This window comes from Oncorhynchus tshawytscha, linkage group LG08 (genome assembly GCF_018296145.1).
Source record: "Oncorhynchus tshawytscha isolate Ot180627B linkage group LG08, Otsh_v2.0, whole genome shotgun sequence".
Lineage (NCBI taxonomy): Eukaryota > Metazoa > Chordata > Actinopteri > Salmoniformes > Salmonidae > Oncorhynchus > Oncorhynchus tshawytscha.
In genome coordinates, this window is record NC_056436.1 from 21,244,164 (window position 1) to 21,258,925 (window position 14,762).

Genomic DNA, 14,762 nt, shown 5'->3' on the forward strand with positions numbered 1-14,762 from the left:
TTAGCCTGCGTATGCCCTTATTAAGCCATAAGTTAAAGCCAGCATCCAGCAATCCTGGACTGAAATCTGTGTTGTTAAGAATTGGGGTAAGAGCAGAGGTTAGTTTGGACCTTCCCAGGAAGCGTTGAACTGACCTCCATACTTTGAGTGTGTTAAGTGTAACGGGATTATTGCAGTGATCTTCTACAGACTTGAAACTTCTGAAAAATAAAAGATCCTGTAAGGGGTATTTTGAAAGAGAAGTCTCAATGTCTAACCAAATAGAGGAGTCATCATTTGTGATCCAGTCAGAAATATAACAAAGGTGGGCACACCATTGATAGAACCTGATATTGGGCAGGTCCAAGCCGCCCATAGAACTTGGCAGCTGCAATATTGCCATCTTAAGTCTTGGCTTGCGTTTACTCCATATAAAGGAACTTAGCCATCCATTTACATCCTTTATTACCTTATTGGAGAGTAATACTGGCATCATTTGGATTGGGTAAAGTAGTCTAGGTAAAATGTTCATTTTCAAGAGGGATATTCTACCCAGCCAAGAAATCGGGAGAGAGTTCCAGCGCTCCAGATCCTGTTTTATTGTATCAAACAAGGGAACAAAATTGGCTTTGTACATTAGCTGGAATTTAGGAGTTACAAATATACCCAGATACATGAAACCTGAGGGAGACCATTTAAAAGGGAAGGGGGGAGAAGTATTAGGTACAGAGTGTAGGCTACCAAGTGGCATAGCCTCTGACTTAGTAAGGTTAATCTTGTAGCCTGAGAATTCGCTGAATGATTCAATAATATTAATAAGAGATGTAATTGAAGTCTCGGGACTAGAGATGAATATCAGGACATCATCAGCATACAAGCTTATTTTATGGTGAACATCACCAATGAGCAGCCCCTGTATAGCAGGCGTTACCCTGATGGCCTCGGCCAGTGGTTCCATAACGAGTGCAAAGAGGAGGGGGGATAAAGGACAGCCCTGTCTGGTACCTCTGTGTATAGAGAAGCTATTTGACCGTAGCCCATTAGTAAGGACAGCAGCCTGAGGGTCATCATATAAAACTTTCACCCATTTTATAAAGTTGCCCCCCAGACCAAATTTATTTAGAGCAAATAATAGGTAAGACCACTCCACACGATCAAATGCTTTCTCAGCATCTAGGGAGAGCACAAGACCATTCACAGCACTTTGTTGGTAGGCTTGAATTATATTAAGAAGCCGCCTGACGTTGTTGCATGACTTACGGCCCCTAATGAAGCCAGTTTGGTCTCCTTTCACAATTAGTGGCAGTGAGTCCTCTAATCTTGTGGCTAGAATTTTAGAAAGCAATTTTCTATCCACATTCAGAAGGGAAATTGGTCTGTACGAGGAACAAGACTCTGGACATTTTCCCTTTTTGAGAATAAGTGAAATGTTGGCTTCTCTCAGCGTTTGAGGGAGTTGGTCATTTGAAAATGAGTGGTTAAACATATCACGCAATGGCTCAAGGATCAGGCCATGGAACTCTTTATAGAACTCACTACAAAACCCGTCTGGTCCTGGGGCCTTACCATTTTGCAGATTCTTAATTGCGAACATTATCTCTTCCTTGGTAATAGGGGCATTAAGGAGGGACCTCTGCTCTTCGGAGATAGTAGGGAGCTCAATCTTACAAAAGAAGTTCTCCATTAATTTGGGTGCATCCTTTGGCAGTTCTGAGGCATAAAGGTTTGTATCAATTTATTTTCATATAAATGATTACCATCAGAATCAGTAATAGTAGCAATTGACTGAGAGTCAGCCCTCTTTTTAGCTAGGTATGCCAAGTACTTTCCTGGCTTATCGCCATGTTCATATAGCTTTTGCCTGACAAATCTCATTTTCTTTTCAGCGTCCTGTGTTAGGAGAGAGTCTGCTGTTAGAAAACCTCAGACGTTTCCATTTTGAATATATTTTCCTTTAATAGGGCAGGAACGTCTGTTTCATGGGCTGGAGATGGAAAAATATTTTTAGTATTAAATCCTTCTCTTTAGAGTTCCTAATTCACCCTCTAACATTTTTGCTTTTCTTTTCCCGTCTCTTAGTAGCTGTGTATGACATAATCAGACCCCTGGCATACGCTTTACAGGTCTCCCAAAGGAGCGAGGGTTATCTGTTGATTGAGAGTTAATAGAGAAAAATGCTTTAAACTCTGTTATAAAATATGATGAGAATGTATGGTCTTTAAGAATGGTTGTGTTCAACCTCCAATGTCTTGACCGATTGAATGCCCCGTTGAGTTTTATGTCCAGGATCACCTCAGCATGATCAGATATGACTATGCTTCCTATCCTAGCGGATAAAACAGACTGCAAAGACGTCTTGGGCATAAAAAAATAATCTATTCTAGTCTGACATCCATGAGGTGCAGAGAAAAAAGTGAACTCTCTGTTGGAGGGATGAAAAGCTCTCCAGCCATCGGCATACCCCAGATCATCACAAATAACTTTAAGTGACTTAGCTTGAGGAGAGAGTGAAGCTATACCGCTGGGAAACTTATCAATAAGGGGGTTCAACAAGCAGTTAAAATCTCCTCCAACCACTGCAGTGTCTGAGATTAATTCTGAAAAGTCTAGAAATGCCTTAGTGAGGAAATCAGGGGGGTGAGCAGGGGGGGAAGTAAATATTAATTATGGAAATGTTCTGCCCTTGTAAAGTACCATTAATTATAACAAAGCGACCAAATATATCTTTCACACAATTCAAGACCTTAAGTGGTAAGTTCTTTTTCACCAGAATTGCTACACCTCTACTTCTGGATGTAAATGATGAGAAAAACACTTGACCAAACCCTCCTTGTTGTAATTTCAGGTGCTCCTTATCATCCAAATGAGTTTCTTGCAACAGGGCAATATCAATATTTTATTTTTTCAAAAAAGACAGTACTTTCTTCCTTTTAATGGGGTTATGGCTCCCTCTAATGTTCCACGTACATACACGCAGTCTGTTATCTGCCATTGTATCTTGACCATTCAATATCTAGACTGGATCCTACTGTAAAAGTGGGGTGGTACCTTTTTCCATGTGTTGAACTCTCCTCTATCTCACTGAGCATAAACAAAAAATATGAACCCTGAACTCGAACTATACTAAACCCAAAAATTAAACATGTAAAGATCCAAAAGGGGGTTTACCCACTAGCTAACATGCAGGGGATTTCAACTCTCCAATGTAGACTCTTAAGTCCGCATTGCCGCTCAATAGCCTCATCCTTTATATATTTGGAAAAGAAAATCAATAGAAGATTGAGGCTCTTCCACCTAAAACCAAGCCTGGGCACCAATATGGATTCACACATATCTCAGCCTGAGCTATAGCGGCTATTAATTTAGCAAGAAAAATAATAAAGATACGAATATTACTGAGCCGGAGTACGTGAGGACTCACACCACTGTTTCATGATCAGATTCAACCAAAAATAAACAAAGTTATTCAATGCTGTGGAGGTGCAGCTTAAAGTTATTTACCTGAGAGAGTCAATAAACGCAGCAGCCTCTTCAGGTGTGTAGAGCTTTTTAGGTGATCCGTTGACCATAATCTTCAATGTGGCCGGGTACAACAGTGCGTAGTCCATCTTCATTCTCCTGAGTCGAGCCTTCGCCTCATCAAACGCTTTGCGTCTTCGTACAACCGCTGTGGAATAATCATTGAAGAATGAGACCCGTGGACCTTTATGTTGACTACCATCAGAGCCGATGTTTCTAGCCGCATCCATGACGCGCTGCTTGTCGGTGAAGTTGTGGAACTTTATAACCACCGGCCGTGGGCGCTGATTGGGACCGGGTATCGGTGCTTGAGAGCGATGGGCTCTGTCCAGCTTCACACGACCAGCCTTAGTGTCCATTTGTAGGTAGCCAGGGATCCATTCCTCAAAGAATTTTACTGAACGTGTCCCTTCAGAATTTTCCGGGAGTCCCACAACACGAATATTGCATCTGCGTCCTCGATTATCCAAGTCGTCAATGTGCTCCGCCATTTCGCGCACCTGTTTCTCAAGTGCTTTTATCTTAGCGTCCATAGATGTAGTTGAAGTTTCCACTGCAGCAATTCTTCATTCCGCCTCAACAACACGTTTCACAACGCTCTGTATTTCAGCTGAATGGCCTGCTATTGCTTCCAAGACCGTTCTTATCTTAGCATCGATCACTTTAGTAATGTTATCAGTCATCTTTTGAATCATCAGGTCCATTGTGCCTTCGCTAACGTTAGCTAGCTCCTCATGCACATCCACAGGGGTGGTGGTTTTGGTCGACTTCTTAGTAGTTCTATTGGGCATGATGTCGGAGATTTTTGCGAAATAGTCATCAAGACTCATTATATGGTAACTTATTTAGCCAATTCTACCACTTTTTCAAGCTAGGAGATTAATGTAAGAATATAAATTTACGAATGCCACGAGAGCTCGCTGAAACACCGTGTTCTCGCCATTTTGTCCCCCCCGCACTGCTTCTTAACACAGCGCGCATCCAACCCGGAAGCCAGCCGCACCAATGTGTCGGAGGAAACACTGTGCACCTGGCAACCTTGGTTAACCCTCCCTAACCCGGACGACGCTAGGCTCGGTGTCTGTGATTAGTCCTAATACCCCACCAACTGCCTGGAAATGCTCTCAGTTAAGCTCCCTGCTCCACTCCTGCAGACATGGCCTTCTGCAGCCACCGCCTCCTGCAGACATACACACACGATCTGTTATCTCCCCAGTGTGAATAGAGAAGCATGTTCATGAGAGCAATGGATTCTTGCAGCTGAAGTGGCAGAGCATTCTAATTGGTTCTCGGCTGGAGCTGTGAGCCACTGATTTGGATTTGCTGGCTCCTGAGGGTTGATCTAAATATGGCTCCCCGTCTAACACTTGGCCTTGTTCCTCGAGGTGATGGAGTTTTCAATGTGTTAAGGAAGGAAGGATTCCATTGCTTCTTCTTAGCACATTCTGGTGTCTTGCTCTGCTCTGCTGTTTGCTCTGCTCACAACTAAGAACTCTCAGCTCTCCCATTGTAATTTAAATAAAGAGTTGTTTAAAGCCTTACATGGTTTTGACTTAGAAACCCTCAAATTCATAAATGTATTTGACCAAACAGGAAATTGTGTTATTTAAATGAGGTATTCCCCTATTTAAATGCGATGTCAATCTGACCTTTGTCTTGCGTCTGCAGTGTCTAGAGAGGGCGATGAAGTTTGCCTTTGAGGAGTTCCATCTCTGGTACCAGCTAGCCCTGTCACTGATGGCTGCTGGGACGGTAAGTCTGACACCGTGACATCACTACTAGTGGTGTGCGGGTCAGCTGTTTGTTCACCCGTACCCGACCGCAATATAACCCATCTGCAACCTTCCCACTATATGTGATACATTTTAAATCTGAGGCCCTCAGTCAACACGAACCCACTAATATAGAAAATGCACTGTAGGCTACAGGCAGAGACAGCTGAAGTATTTTTTGACAGGGTTTGCAGGATTATTTTGGGCCTGATTTAGACACAGCTTGTTTCTGCTTATAATTTGACATTTTAGTTGTTAGTCAACTTGTATATAATTAGATACATGCAGCTTCTCTTCTGTCATTATATGTTTCCCTAGAAGACTAAATAAACCCTGGTTCACCAGAATAATGTAATAGATCAATTGAGTCAATGCATAAATCTAGTTGACTTCGGTAAAGTTATCTCTGCCATCTCTGCTTCTTTTGTGGAGCAAAGACGTTTAGGGACCGGGGAGAAAATGCAATATCTCAACAATCAAAAAACTGTAAATATTATCTGTGCAAAATTTCCAAATGTCATCAATTTGACTGGTTGTAAGGAAATCGAAAGCTGTAAAAACTACCCAACATGTTTCTGATAAGATTTCAGTTTGGCTTGGATGCATATTTTATTTGGAAATACTATCAGCTTTTATGATGCTGATAAGAATAGCAGCTCTACAGATGGCATCTAACTGTGCATTCGTATACTCTCAAGATGCTGAAATAAATAAATAATGTTTCTCCACTCCTGTTCCTGAGTAAACATTTTGCCTACATTTGGTGTATCATTTTAATGCAAGAAATGCTGAATTCTGCAGGAGTTCATATTAAGGCTGTGAGAGGTTATAGATCTACAGTCAGTGTCCAGACTTCAGTTTCCATTTAACCCATCTGAACAGTAGGCTACAGTTTCCATTTAACCCATCTGAACAGTAGGCTACAGTTTCCATTTAACCCATCTGAACAGTAGGCTACAGTTTCCATTTAACCCATCTGAACAGTAGGCTACAGTTTCCATTTAACCCATCTGAACAGTAGGCTACAGTTTCCATTTAACCCATCTGAACAGTAGGCTACAGTTTCCATTTAACCCATCTGAACAGTAGGCTTCAGTTTCCATTTAACCCATCTGAACAGTAGGCTACAGTTTCCATTTAACCCATCTGAACAGTAGGCTACAGTTTCCTTGCAGTGCCATAGGCCTATTTAAAGTCCCTGTCTTGTGACTGTCGAATTTGAATAGCACCTTACAATCATCACACATAATAGCTGGCACTGCCATCATCCATCCTTTTACCACTTCACCAAATCTTTCCCAAACATGACTTTTCTGGTCCTCCCTTTTTTTATTTTCAACTCTCCATTTTGCAACTCTGACATAGTCCTTTTTGCTTCCATGGATCGACGTTAACTTTTTCTGCCCATTCCCAAAAGCAGCTGGTGATTGGCATGTAGGTTATTTTGCGTGTGAACAGTTAGGTCCTAAAGTTTAGACTTATGCACTAATGCCAGATAGCCTAAAATAATGAAAGAAAAACCTGCCTATAGATATAAACTGCACAAGAATGATACATTTATGGATTTTGAAAATTGTTGTTTTCTCTTTATTAAACCCGCCAGCCACCCACCTGCCATTCATCCACACAATATTTCCTAACCCTAAACCCACCCCCGCGGATATAACCGCTGTCAGCCCGCGCATCACTGATCACTACTGTGACATCATGCTTATTTTATCAATGTACACTATGTTACTTTGTGCTTCACCTAGTGTGTGTGTGTGTGTGTGTGTGTGTGTGTGTGTGTGTGTGTGTGTGTGTGTGTGTGTGTGTGTGTGTGTGTGTGTGCAGTCGGCCAGGGCGGTGAAGGTATTGAAGGAGTGTATCCGTCTGAAGCCGGATGACCCCACCATCCCCTTACTAGCTGTGAAGCTGTGCATTGGTGCACTCCATTGGGTGAGAATGGCAACAAGCTCTGCGATTGTCCCTCAGAGATCTCTGATATAAATCACTATATTATTTGTCCTTCATGATTCGTTTTCTGTACATTATAATATTCTACGAATCTTTCTTTCTCTCGCTCACTGTCTAGCTGGAGGAAGGAGAGTGTTTTGCTAAGATGGTGGTGGACATGGGGGAGAAGGCCTCAGAGTTCCGAGCTAAAGGTTACCTAGCCATCGGCCTGGTGTACAGCCTCAAGGCCACAGACGGTGAGGGACTGCTCCCACTTTCAGCCACAGACCTCGTACTAGATTCTACCCTGTCTCTCTCCCCACGGTTATCATCCACACCCGGACACACTAACAGCAAATGCCTAACTCTGATGTATGACAGTCCTACTGTACATTGCTCTCCTCTCACTACCACATTCAGCTTATCTCCACTGGAACATATGGTGTAGACAAGCTGAATATTTATGACATAATGCACCATAATGTGAGCATCCTTCCCTCCCTTCTTCCTGAACATAATCACTCTCCTCTGGTTTCTCATTCTCTCCATCTCCTTTCTCTGCTCCCATCTGTTGTTCACTCTATTTCACTCGCTCTTAAATGCTTTCTCAATTTACCCGTGGCTCTCGCATATGCTTCCTTCTCTCTTCTCTCCTCTTCTTTTTACTACTTTCTTTCCATTCATCTGGCCACTCTTTCTATTCTCATTTTATCCTTCATCTCTCATATCTCCTCTCCGTCTCCCACACTGCTCAATCCCCCTCCTGTCTCTCTCTCTCTCTCTCTCTCTCTCTCTCTCTCTCTCTCTCTCTCTCTCTCTCTAACCCTACAGCTTCCCTACGGGGGATGCAGGAGGAGTATCAGAAGAAGGCCCTGGGTGCGTTCCAGAGGTGAGTGAGTTTTGTAAGAATTTAGCGATTTAGATGTCACTGTGTCTCACCCTATCCCTATCCCTGTCTCTGTCTCTCCCCTGTCTCTGTCTCCCCCGTCTCTGTCTCCCCCGTCTCTGTGTCTCACCCTATCCCTGTCTCTGTCTCCCCCTGTCTCTGTGTCTCCCTTGTCTCTGTCTCCCCTGTCTCTGTCTCCCCTATCCCTGTCTCTGTCTCCCCCTGTCTCTGTCTCCCTGTCTCTGTCTCCCTATCCCTGTCTCTGTCTCCCCGTCTCTGTGTCTCCTTTGTCTCTGTGTCTCACCCTGTCTCTGTGTCTCATCCTGTCTCTGTCTCTGTCTCCCCCCTGTCTCTGTCTCCCCCGTCTCTGTGTCTCCCTTGTCTCTGTGTGTTCCTGGGGCCCACCTGTCCCTGGCTCCCCTAATGGAGGCAGAGTCATCCTCACTCTCACACCACTCTCTTGACACATTAACTATGCAGTGGTGTAAGAGAGTCCATAAGCCTCTGACACAGAGAGTGTTTGGGAAGAACCATGTAAGCCAACCTCCCTCTTAGATACTCTGTGTCTCTCAAGTGGTTACGAGCAGGACAGGGCTGGGCGAGGCTTGTTCAGTAGGGGATGGATGGATACCTCACTCGAGGTTAGTCCCCTGGTGGTCCCAGTGTAATAGGACCTGATACTCTGTAGGATAGTGGTTCAGAAAATCCCACTGAGTTCATTCATTTCTCTGCTTTATGATATGATACTACAAGCAAGCAGCTTTCTCGGTAGCAGTCATGCAAATAAAATAAAAAAATATTTGAAGTACACTTTTCCTCCTCACTCATTTCTCCTCATCTCTCTGTTTCAGGGCCCAGAGTTTGTCCCCCACAGACCACCTGGCTGCCTTCTACCTGGCCCTGGAGCTGGCTGTGTCACGACAGGTAAGGTCAAGAAACACACACACACACACACACACACACACACACACACACACACACACACACACACACACACACACACACACACACACACACACACACACACACACACACAGTGGCTCAGAGAATCATGATGGGACTAATCTGTGTGTGAAAGCTGATACTCTCCATAGATAGAGGTGTGTGTAGTCAGTGCTCTCTGTGGGTCTAACCCCAAGAAGTTATAGAAAATGGTTAAAGACCTGGAGAATAAACTCTCCTCCTCATAGCTGCACCTTAATATTGATGATGTGGTTGTTACTGACAAAGAGCACATAGCTGAGTTCTTTAATCACCACTTGATTAAGTCAGGATTCCTATTTGACTCAGCCATGCCTCCTTGCCCGTCTAACATTTCCTCATCCCCCACCCCTTCTAATGCGACTATCCCCGATGCTCACAGACACTATTGTAAACTTTAGAGTGTTTCCTATCCAAATCTACCAATTATATGCATATCATATCTTCTGGGCCTGAGTAGAAGGCAGTATAATTTGGCCACGCTTTTCATCCAAAATTCTAAATGCTGCCCCCTACCCTAGAGAAGTTAAATGCTCTACAACAACGCTTTCTTAGTGTCCAACAAGCTTTTTCTACCCTTAACCTTGTTATGAACACCTCCAAAACAAAGGTCATGTGGTTTGGTAAGAAGAATTGCCCCTCTCCCCACAGGTGTGATTGCTACCTCGGAGGGTTTAGAGGTTGAGGTAGTCACCTCATACAAGTACTTGGGAGTATGGCTAGACGGTACACTGCCCTTCTCTCATCACATATCAAAGCTGCAGGCTACAGTTACATCTAGACTTGATTCCTCTATCGTAATCGCTCCTCTTTCACCCTAGCTGCCAAACTAACCCTGATTCGGATGACCATCCTACCCTTGCTAGATTACAGAAATGTAATTTATAGATCGGCAGGTAAGGGTGCTCTCGAGTGGCTAGATGTCCTTTACCATTCGTCCATCAGATTTGTCACCAATGCTCCTTATAGGACACATCACTGCACTCTATACTCCTCTGTAAACTGGTCATCTACAGTATATCACAAAAGTGAGTACACCCCTCACATTTTTGTAAATATTTGAGTATATCTTTTCATGTGACAACACTGAAGAAATGACACTTTGCTACAATGTAAAGTAGTGAGTGTACAGCTTGTATAACAGTGTAAATTTTCTGTCTCCTCAAAATAACTCAACACACAGCCATACATGTCTAAACCGCTGGCAACAAAAGTGAGTACACCCCTAAGTGAAAATGTCCAAATTGGGCCCAAAGTGTCAATATTTTGTGTGGCCACCATCATTTTCCAGCACTGCCTTAACCCTCATGGGCATGGAGTTCACCAGAGCCTTCTTCCACTTCTCCATGACAACATCACAGAGCTGGTGGATGTTAGAGACCTTGCACTCCTCCGCCTTCCGTTTGAGGATGCCCCACAGATGCTCAATAGGGTTTAGGTCTGGAGACATGCTTGGCCAGTCCATCACCTTTACCCTCAGCTTCTTTAGCAAGGCAGTGGTCATCTTGGAGGTGTGTTTGGGGTCGTTATCATGTTGGAATACTGCCCTGCTGCCCAGTCTCCAAAGGGAGGTGATCATGCTCTGCTTCAGTATGTCACAGTACATGTTGGCATTCATGGTTCCCTCAATGAACTGTAGCTCCCACCACCATGCTTGACTGTTGGCAAGACACACTTGTCTTTGTACTCCTCACCTGGTTGCCGCCACACACGCTTGACACCATCTGAACCAAATAAGTTTATATTGGTCTCATCAGACGACAGGACATGGTTCCAGTAATCCATGTCCTTAGTTTGCTTGTCTTCAGCAAACTGTTTGCGGGCTTTCTTGTTCATCAGCTTTAGAAGAGGCTTCCTTCTGGGACGACAGCCATGCAGACCAATTTGATGCAGTGTACGGTCTGTATGGTCTGAGCACTGACAGGCTGACCCCCCACCCCTTCAACCTCTGCAGCAATGCTGGCAGCACTCATACGTCTATTTCCCAAAGACAACCTCTGGATATGACGCTGAGCACGTGCACTCAACTTCTTTGGTCGACCATGGCGAGGCCTGTTCTGAGTGGAATCTGTCCAGTTAAACCGCTGTATGGTCTTGGCCACCGTGCTGCAGCTCAGTTTCAGGGTCTTGGCAATCTTCTTATAGCCCAGGCCATCTTTATGTAGAGCAACAATTCTTTTTTTCAGATCCTCAAGAGAGTTCTTTGCCATGAGGTGCCATGTTGAACTTCCAGTGACCAGTCAGTATGAGGGAGTGTGAGAGCGATGACACCAAATTTAACACACCTGCTCCCCATTCACACCTGAGACCTTGTAACACTAACGAGTCACATGACACCGGGGAGGGAAAATGGCAAATTGGGCCCAATTTGGACATTTTCACTTAGGGGTGTACTGACTCTTGTTGCCAGCGGTCTAGACCTTAATGGCTGTGTGTTGAGTTATTTTGAGGGGACAGCAAATTGACACTGTTATACAAGCTGTACTCTCACTACTTTACATTGTAGCAAAGTGTCATTTCTTCAGTGTTGTCACATGAAAAGATATCCTCAAATATTTACAGAAATGTGAGGGGTGTACTCACTTTTGTGATATACTGTATGTATAACTGTCGCAAGACCCACTGGTTGATGGTTATTTATAAAACCCTCTTAGGCCTCACTCCCCCCTATCTGAGATATCTACTGCAGCTCTCATCCTCCACATTCAACGCCCGTTCTGCCAGTCACATCTCTGGGTCGCTCGTCTTTTCAGTTCGCTGCAGGTAGCGACTGGAACGAGCTGCAACAAACAATCAAACTGGACAGTTTTATCTCAATCTCTTCATTCAAAGACTCAGTCATGGACACTCTTACTGACAGTTGTGGCTGCTTTGTGTGATGCATTGTTGTCTCTACCTTCTTGCCAATTGTGCTGTTGTCTGTGCCCAAAAATGTTTGTACCATGTTTTGTGCTGCTACCATGGTGTTGTCATGTGTCGCTGCCTCGCTGTGTTGTCGTCTTAGGTCTCTCTTTTTGTAGTGTTGTGTCTCTTGTCGTGATGTGTGTTTTGTCCTATATTTTTTAATCCCACCCCCCGTCCCCGCAGAAAGCCTTTTGCCTTCTGGTAGCCCGTCATTGTTAATAAGAATTTGTTCTTAATTAACTGACTTGCCTAGTTAAATAAATACAATTATTTATTTTTTTAAACACTAGGAGTTAGCGGTGCTCATTATTCACACGGGTCACTCTAAGGTCACCGCAAACTCTCTTTCTGTCTCTCTCTTTCTTTCACCCTTTATATCTCTCCCCTCTCTCTGCCATACGGTCTCTTCCCCCTATATTCCCCTTTCCTGTCTCTTTCTCCTCTTTTTTCTTCCACTATAATCTCACCTCCATCCTCCCATCCCAGAAACACAACAGTCATAAAAATAATAACACAAGGAATAAATACACAATGAGTAATGGTAGCTTGGCTATATACACACGGTACCAATTCCAAGTCAATGTGCAGGGGTGCGAGGTAATTGAGGTAGATATATACATATACTGTAGGTAGGGATAAAGTGACTAGGTAACAGGATAGATGATGAACAGTAATAGCAGCGTATGTGATGAGTGAAAAGAGTTAGTGTAAAAAGGGTCGATGCAGATAGCCCGAGTAGCTATTTGCTTGACTCTTTCACTCTTTATCGGTCTTATGGCTTGGGTGTAGAAGCTGTTCAGGGTCCTGTTGGTTTCAGACTTGGTGCATTGGCACTGCTTGCCATGTGGTAGCAGAGATAACAGTCTATGACTTGGGTGGCTGGATTCTGACCATTTTTAGGGCCTTCCTCTGAAACTGCCAGGTATAGAGGTCCTAGATGGCAGGGATCTCGGGCCCAGTGATGTACTGGGCCATAAGCACTACCCTCTGTATTGCTTTGCGGTCGGATGCCAAGCAGTTGTCATACCAAGCGGTGACTTATTCAGTCAAGATGCTGAGAGAGAGAGCGAGAGAGAGAGAGAGAGAGAGAGAGAGAGAGAGAGAGACACTGCTCGGTATGGCAGCTGTTTGGCATCCGACCGCAAAGCGCTGCAGAGGGTACCTTTATTGGCCAAATAATTACATAATAAAAGCACAAACCTTGTTTCATTTTTAGCTACCTAGAAAGTTAAAAACAAGCACCCTTCCTCGCCCACTGTACATAGAACCCTCTGACCACACCCCTACAAAATCCCCAAGAATATTCACCAGCCCACCATATACTTGGTCCAGTGTCAGCTGAGCCCACACCAGCCCCACCAGCACAGCTCTGGTGTCCGTACACCCTGCCCCCTGCTTCTCATGTTTACTTGTCTTCCACATTGCCATGTTTACCTGCCTCAACGGGTAGTTTACTAGGCTGTCCCATTGCCTGTTGGCTATACTATACTTAAGCCCTCCAATGTATAGGTCCAGGGTCAGCTCCAACCACAGACCTGTCCACCACCCACCCAGGACAGAAACAACCCTACCAGTCTCCTAATCCCCACAGAACAGGCGCCCCCTCCCCACTAATGGATCAAGATCAGACTCGTACCTGTTCGTAGCGATAGCCCCATGAATAATCCTCCACTGTAGCTCAGCAATACGTTTCTCTATGGGAGGCTTATACAGGGAGCGCCAACATCCTCTCAGAGAAGAGCCTGTCCCACCCCCACCTCGTTGCCCTCAGCCCATGCAGATGGTCTTTCTAAACCACCTTGACAGCCACAGTGTAGAGCCTTCTTGCTGGCTGTGCAACAGGACCCCAGCTCTGAAGTCTTGAATGACAGGATAATTTCCTCACCCTCCTGGTGTTCCTCTGCAGCGGCAGTAATGTTGAAAGGAGGTAGGTCAGTGTCATTTGTGGTTAGACAGTCCAGTCTCTGCCTACTCCCCAGCAGCTCTCTGAACAAGCCCAGTAGTGCAGCACGGACCCCTTCCACCAGCTGCTGCAGAAGCCTGGTTGAATTTATGGAGGAAGCCTTTGCCATGTCGCTGGTAGATTTCCACCCAGCTTCTTCTTTCAGGTCACCCAACTTAGTGAACCCCACTCTCACAAGCCTGGCCCACACGATGGCAGAGTTCTGCACTCTGGTCTGGATGAATGGGTTGTGAAACCGTGGCTCCTGGCTGTGAAATGTCTGTTTGAACATATAGTAGTTTTTCCACGCCCAAAGCACATAGTTGCCTGTGAGACACGCGTATCAGCCTCGGAGTCAGCGTTGCCACTACCCTCTGTAACCACTGCCAGAAGCTCAGTCACTATTGTCACGAACCGGCTCAAAGCCCGTAAAAAAAAGGGAGACAACGTGGAGATAAGGAGTAACAAAATATATATTTATTAACTAAAGCAACTAAGGAAAATATACAATGGTGTATGTAATCAGTAATCAGTAGTGTAAGTGAGTGTTTTGCATACATTAATGTGATAATGCAGGGTTTTGAAAGGTGCTAAGGCAAACAACCAAAAACCACCAAAAAAACACAACAAAAACGATCAAAGTGTCTGCATGGAGAGAGTCTCCTCCATGAATGGGGAAGTGGTGTATTTATCCTGGGAGACACCGGGCCCAGGTGTTTCCCATGTAGCTGATGACCCTCCCAACTCCGCCCACCAGCATCCTAATAAGGAAACAACAAAGAGAGAATACGGCAGACAGAGTGGGAGGGCCGTCACATTCCTCCCCATAAAACCGGGGACCAAC

General features: G+C 44.6%; 1 protein-coding gene across 1 annotated transcript in view; it reads left to right on the forward strand.

Annotated features, from left to right (window-relative positions):
- LOC112256798 (tetratricopeptide repeat protein 7B) overlaps window positions 1–14,762 on the forward strand; it is a 122,148-nt gene that overhangs the window by 39,073 nt on the left and 68,313 nt on the right. Inside the window, exons 10-14 of the mRNA XM_042325330.1 lie at window positions 5,167–5,250; window positions 7,104–7,208; window positions 7,345–7,462; window positions 8,037–8,094; window positions 8,943–9,015. Of these exons, the coding sequence (XP_042181264.1) occupies window positions 5,167–5,250; window positions 7,104–7,208; window positions 7,345–7,462; window positions 8,037–8,094; window positions 8,943–9,015 (438 nt within the window). The remainder of the gene's footprint in view (window positions 1–5,166; window positions 5,251–7,103; window positions 7,209–7,344; window positions 7,463–8,036; window positions 8,095–8,942; window positions 9,016–14,762) is intronic.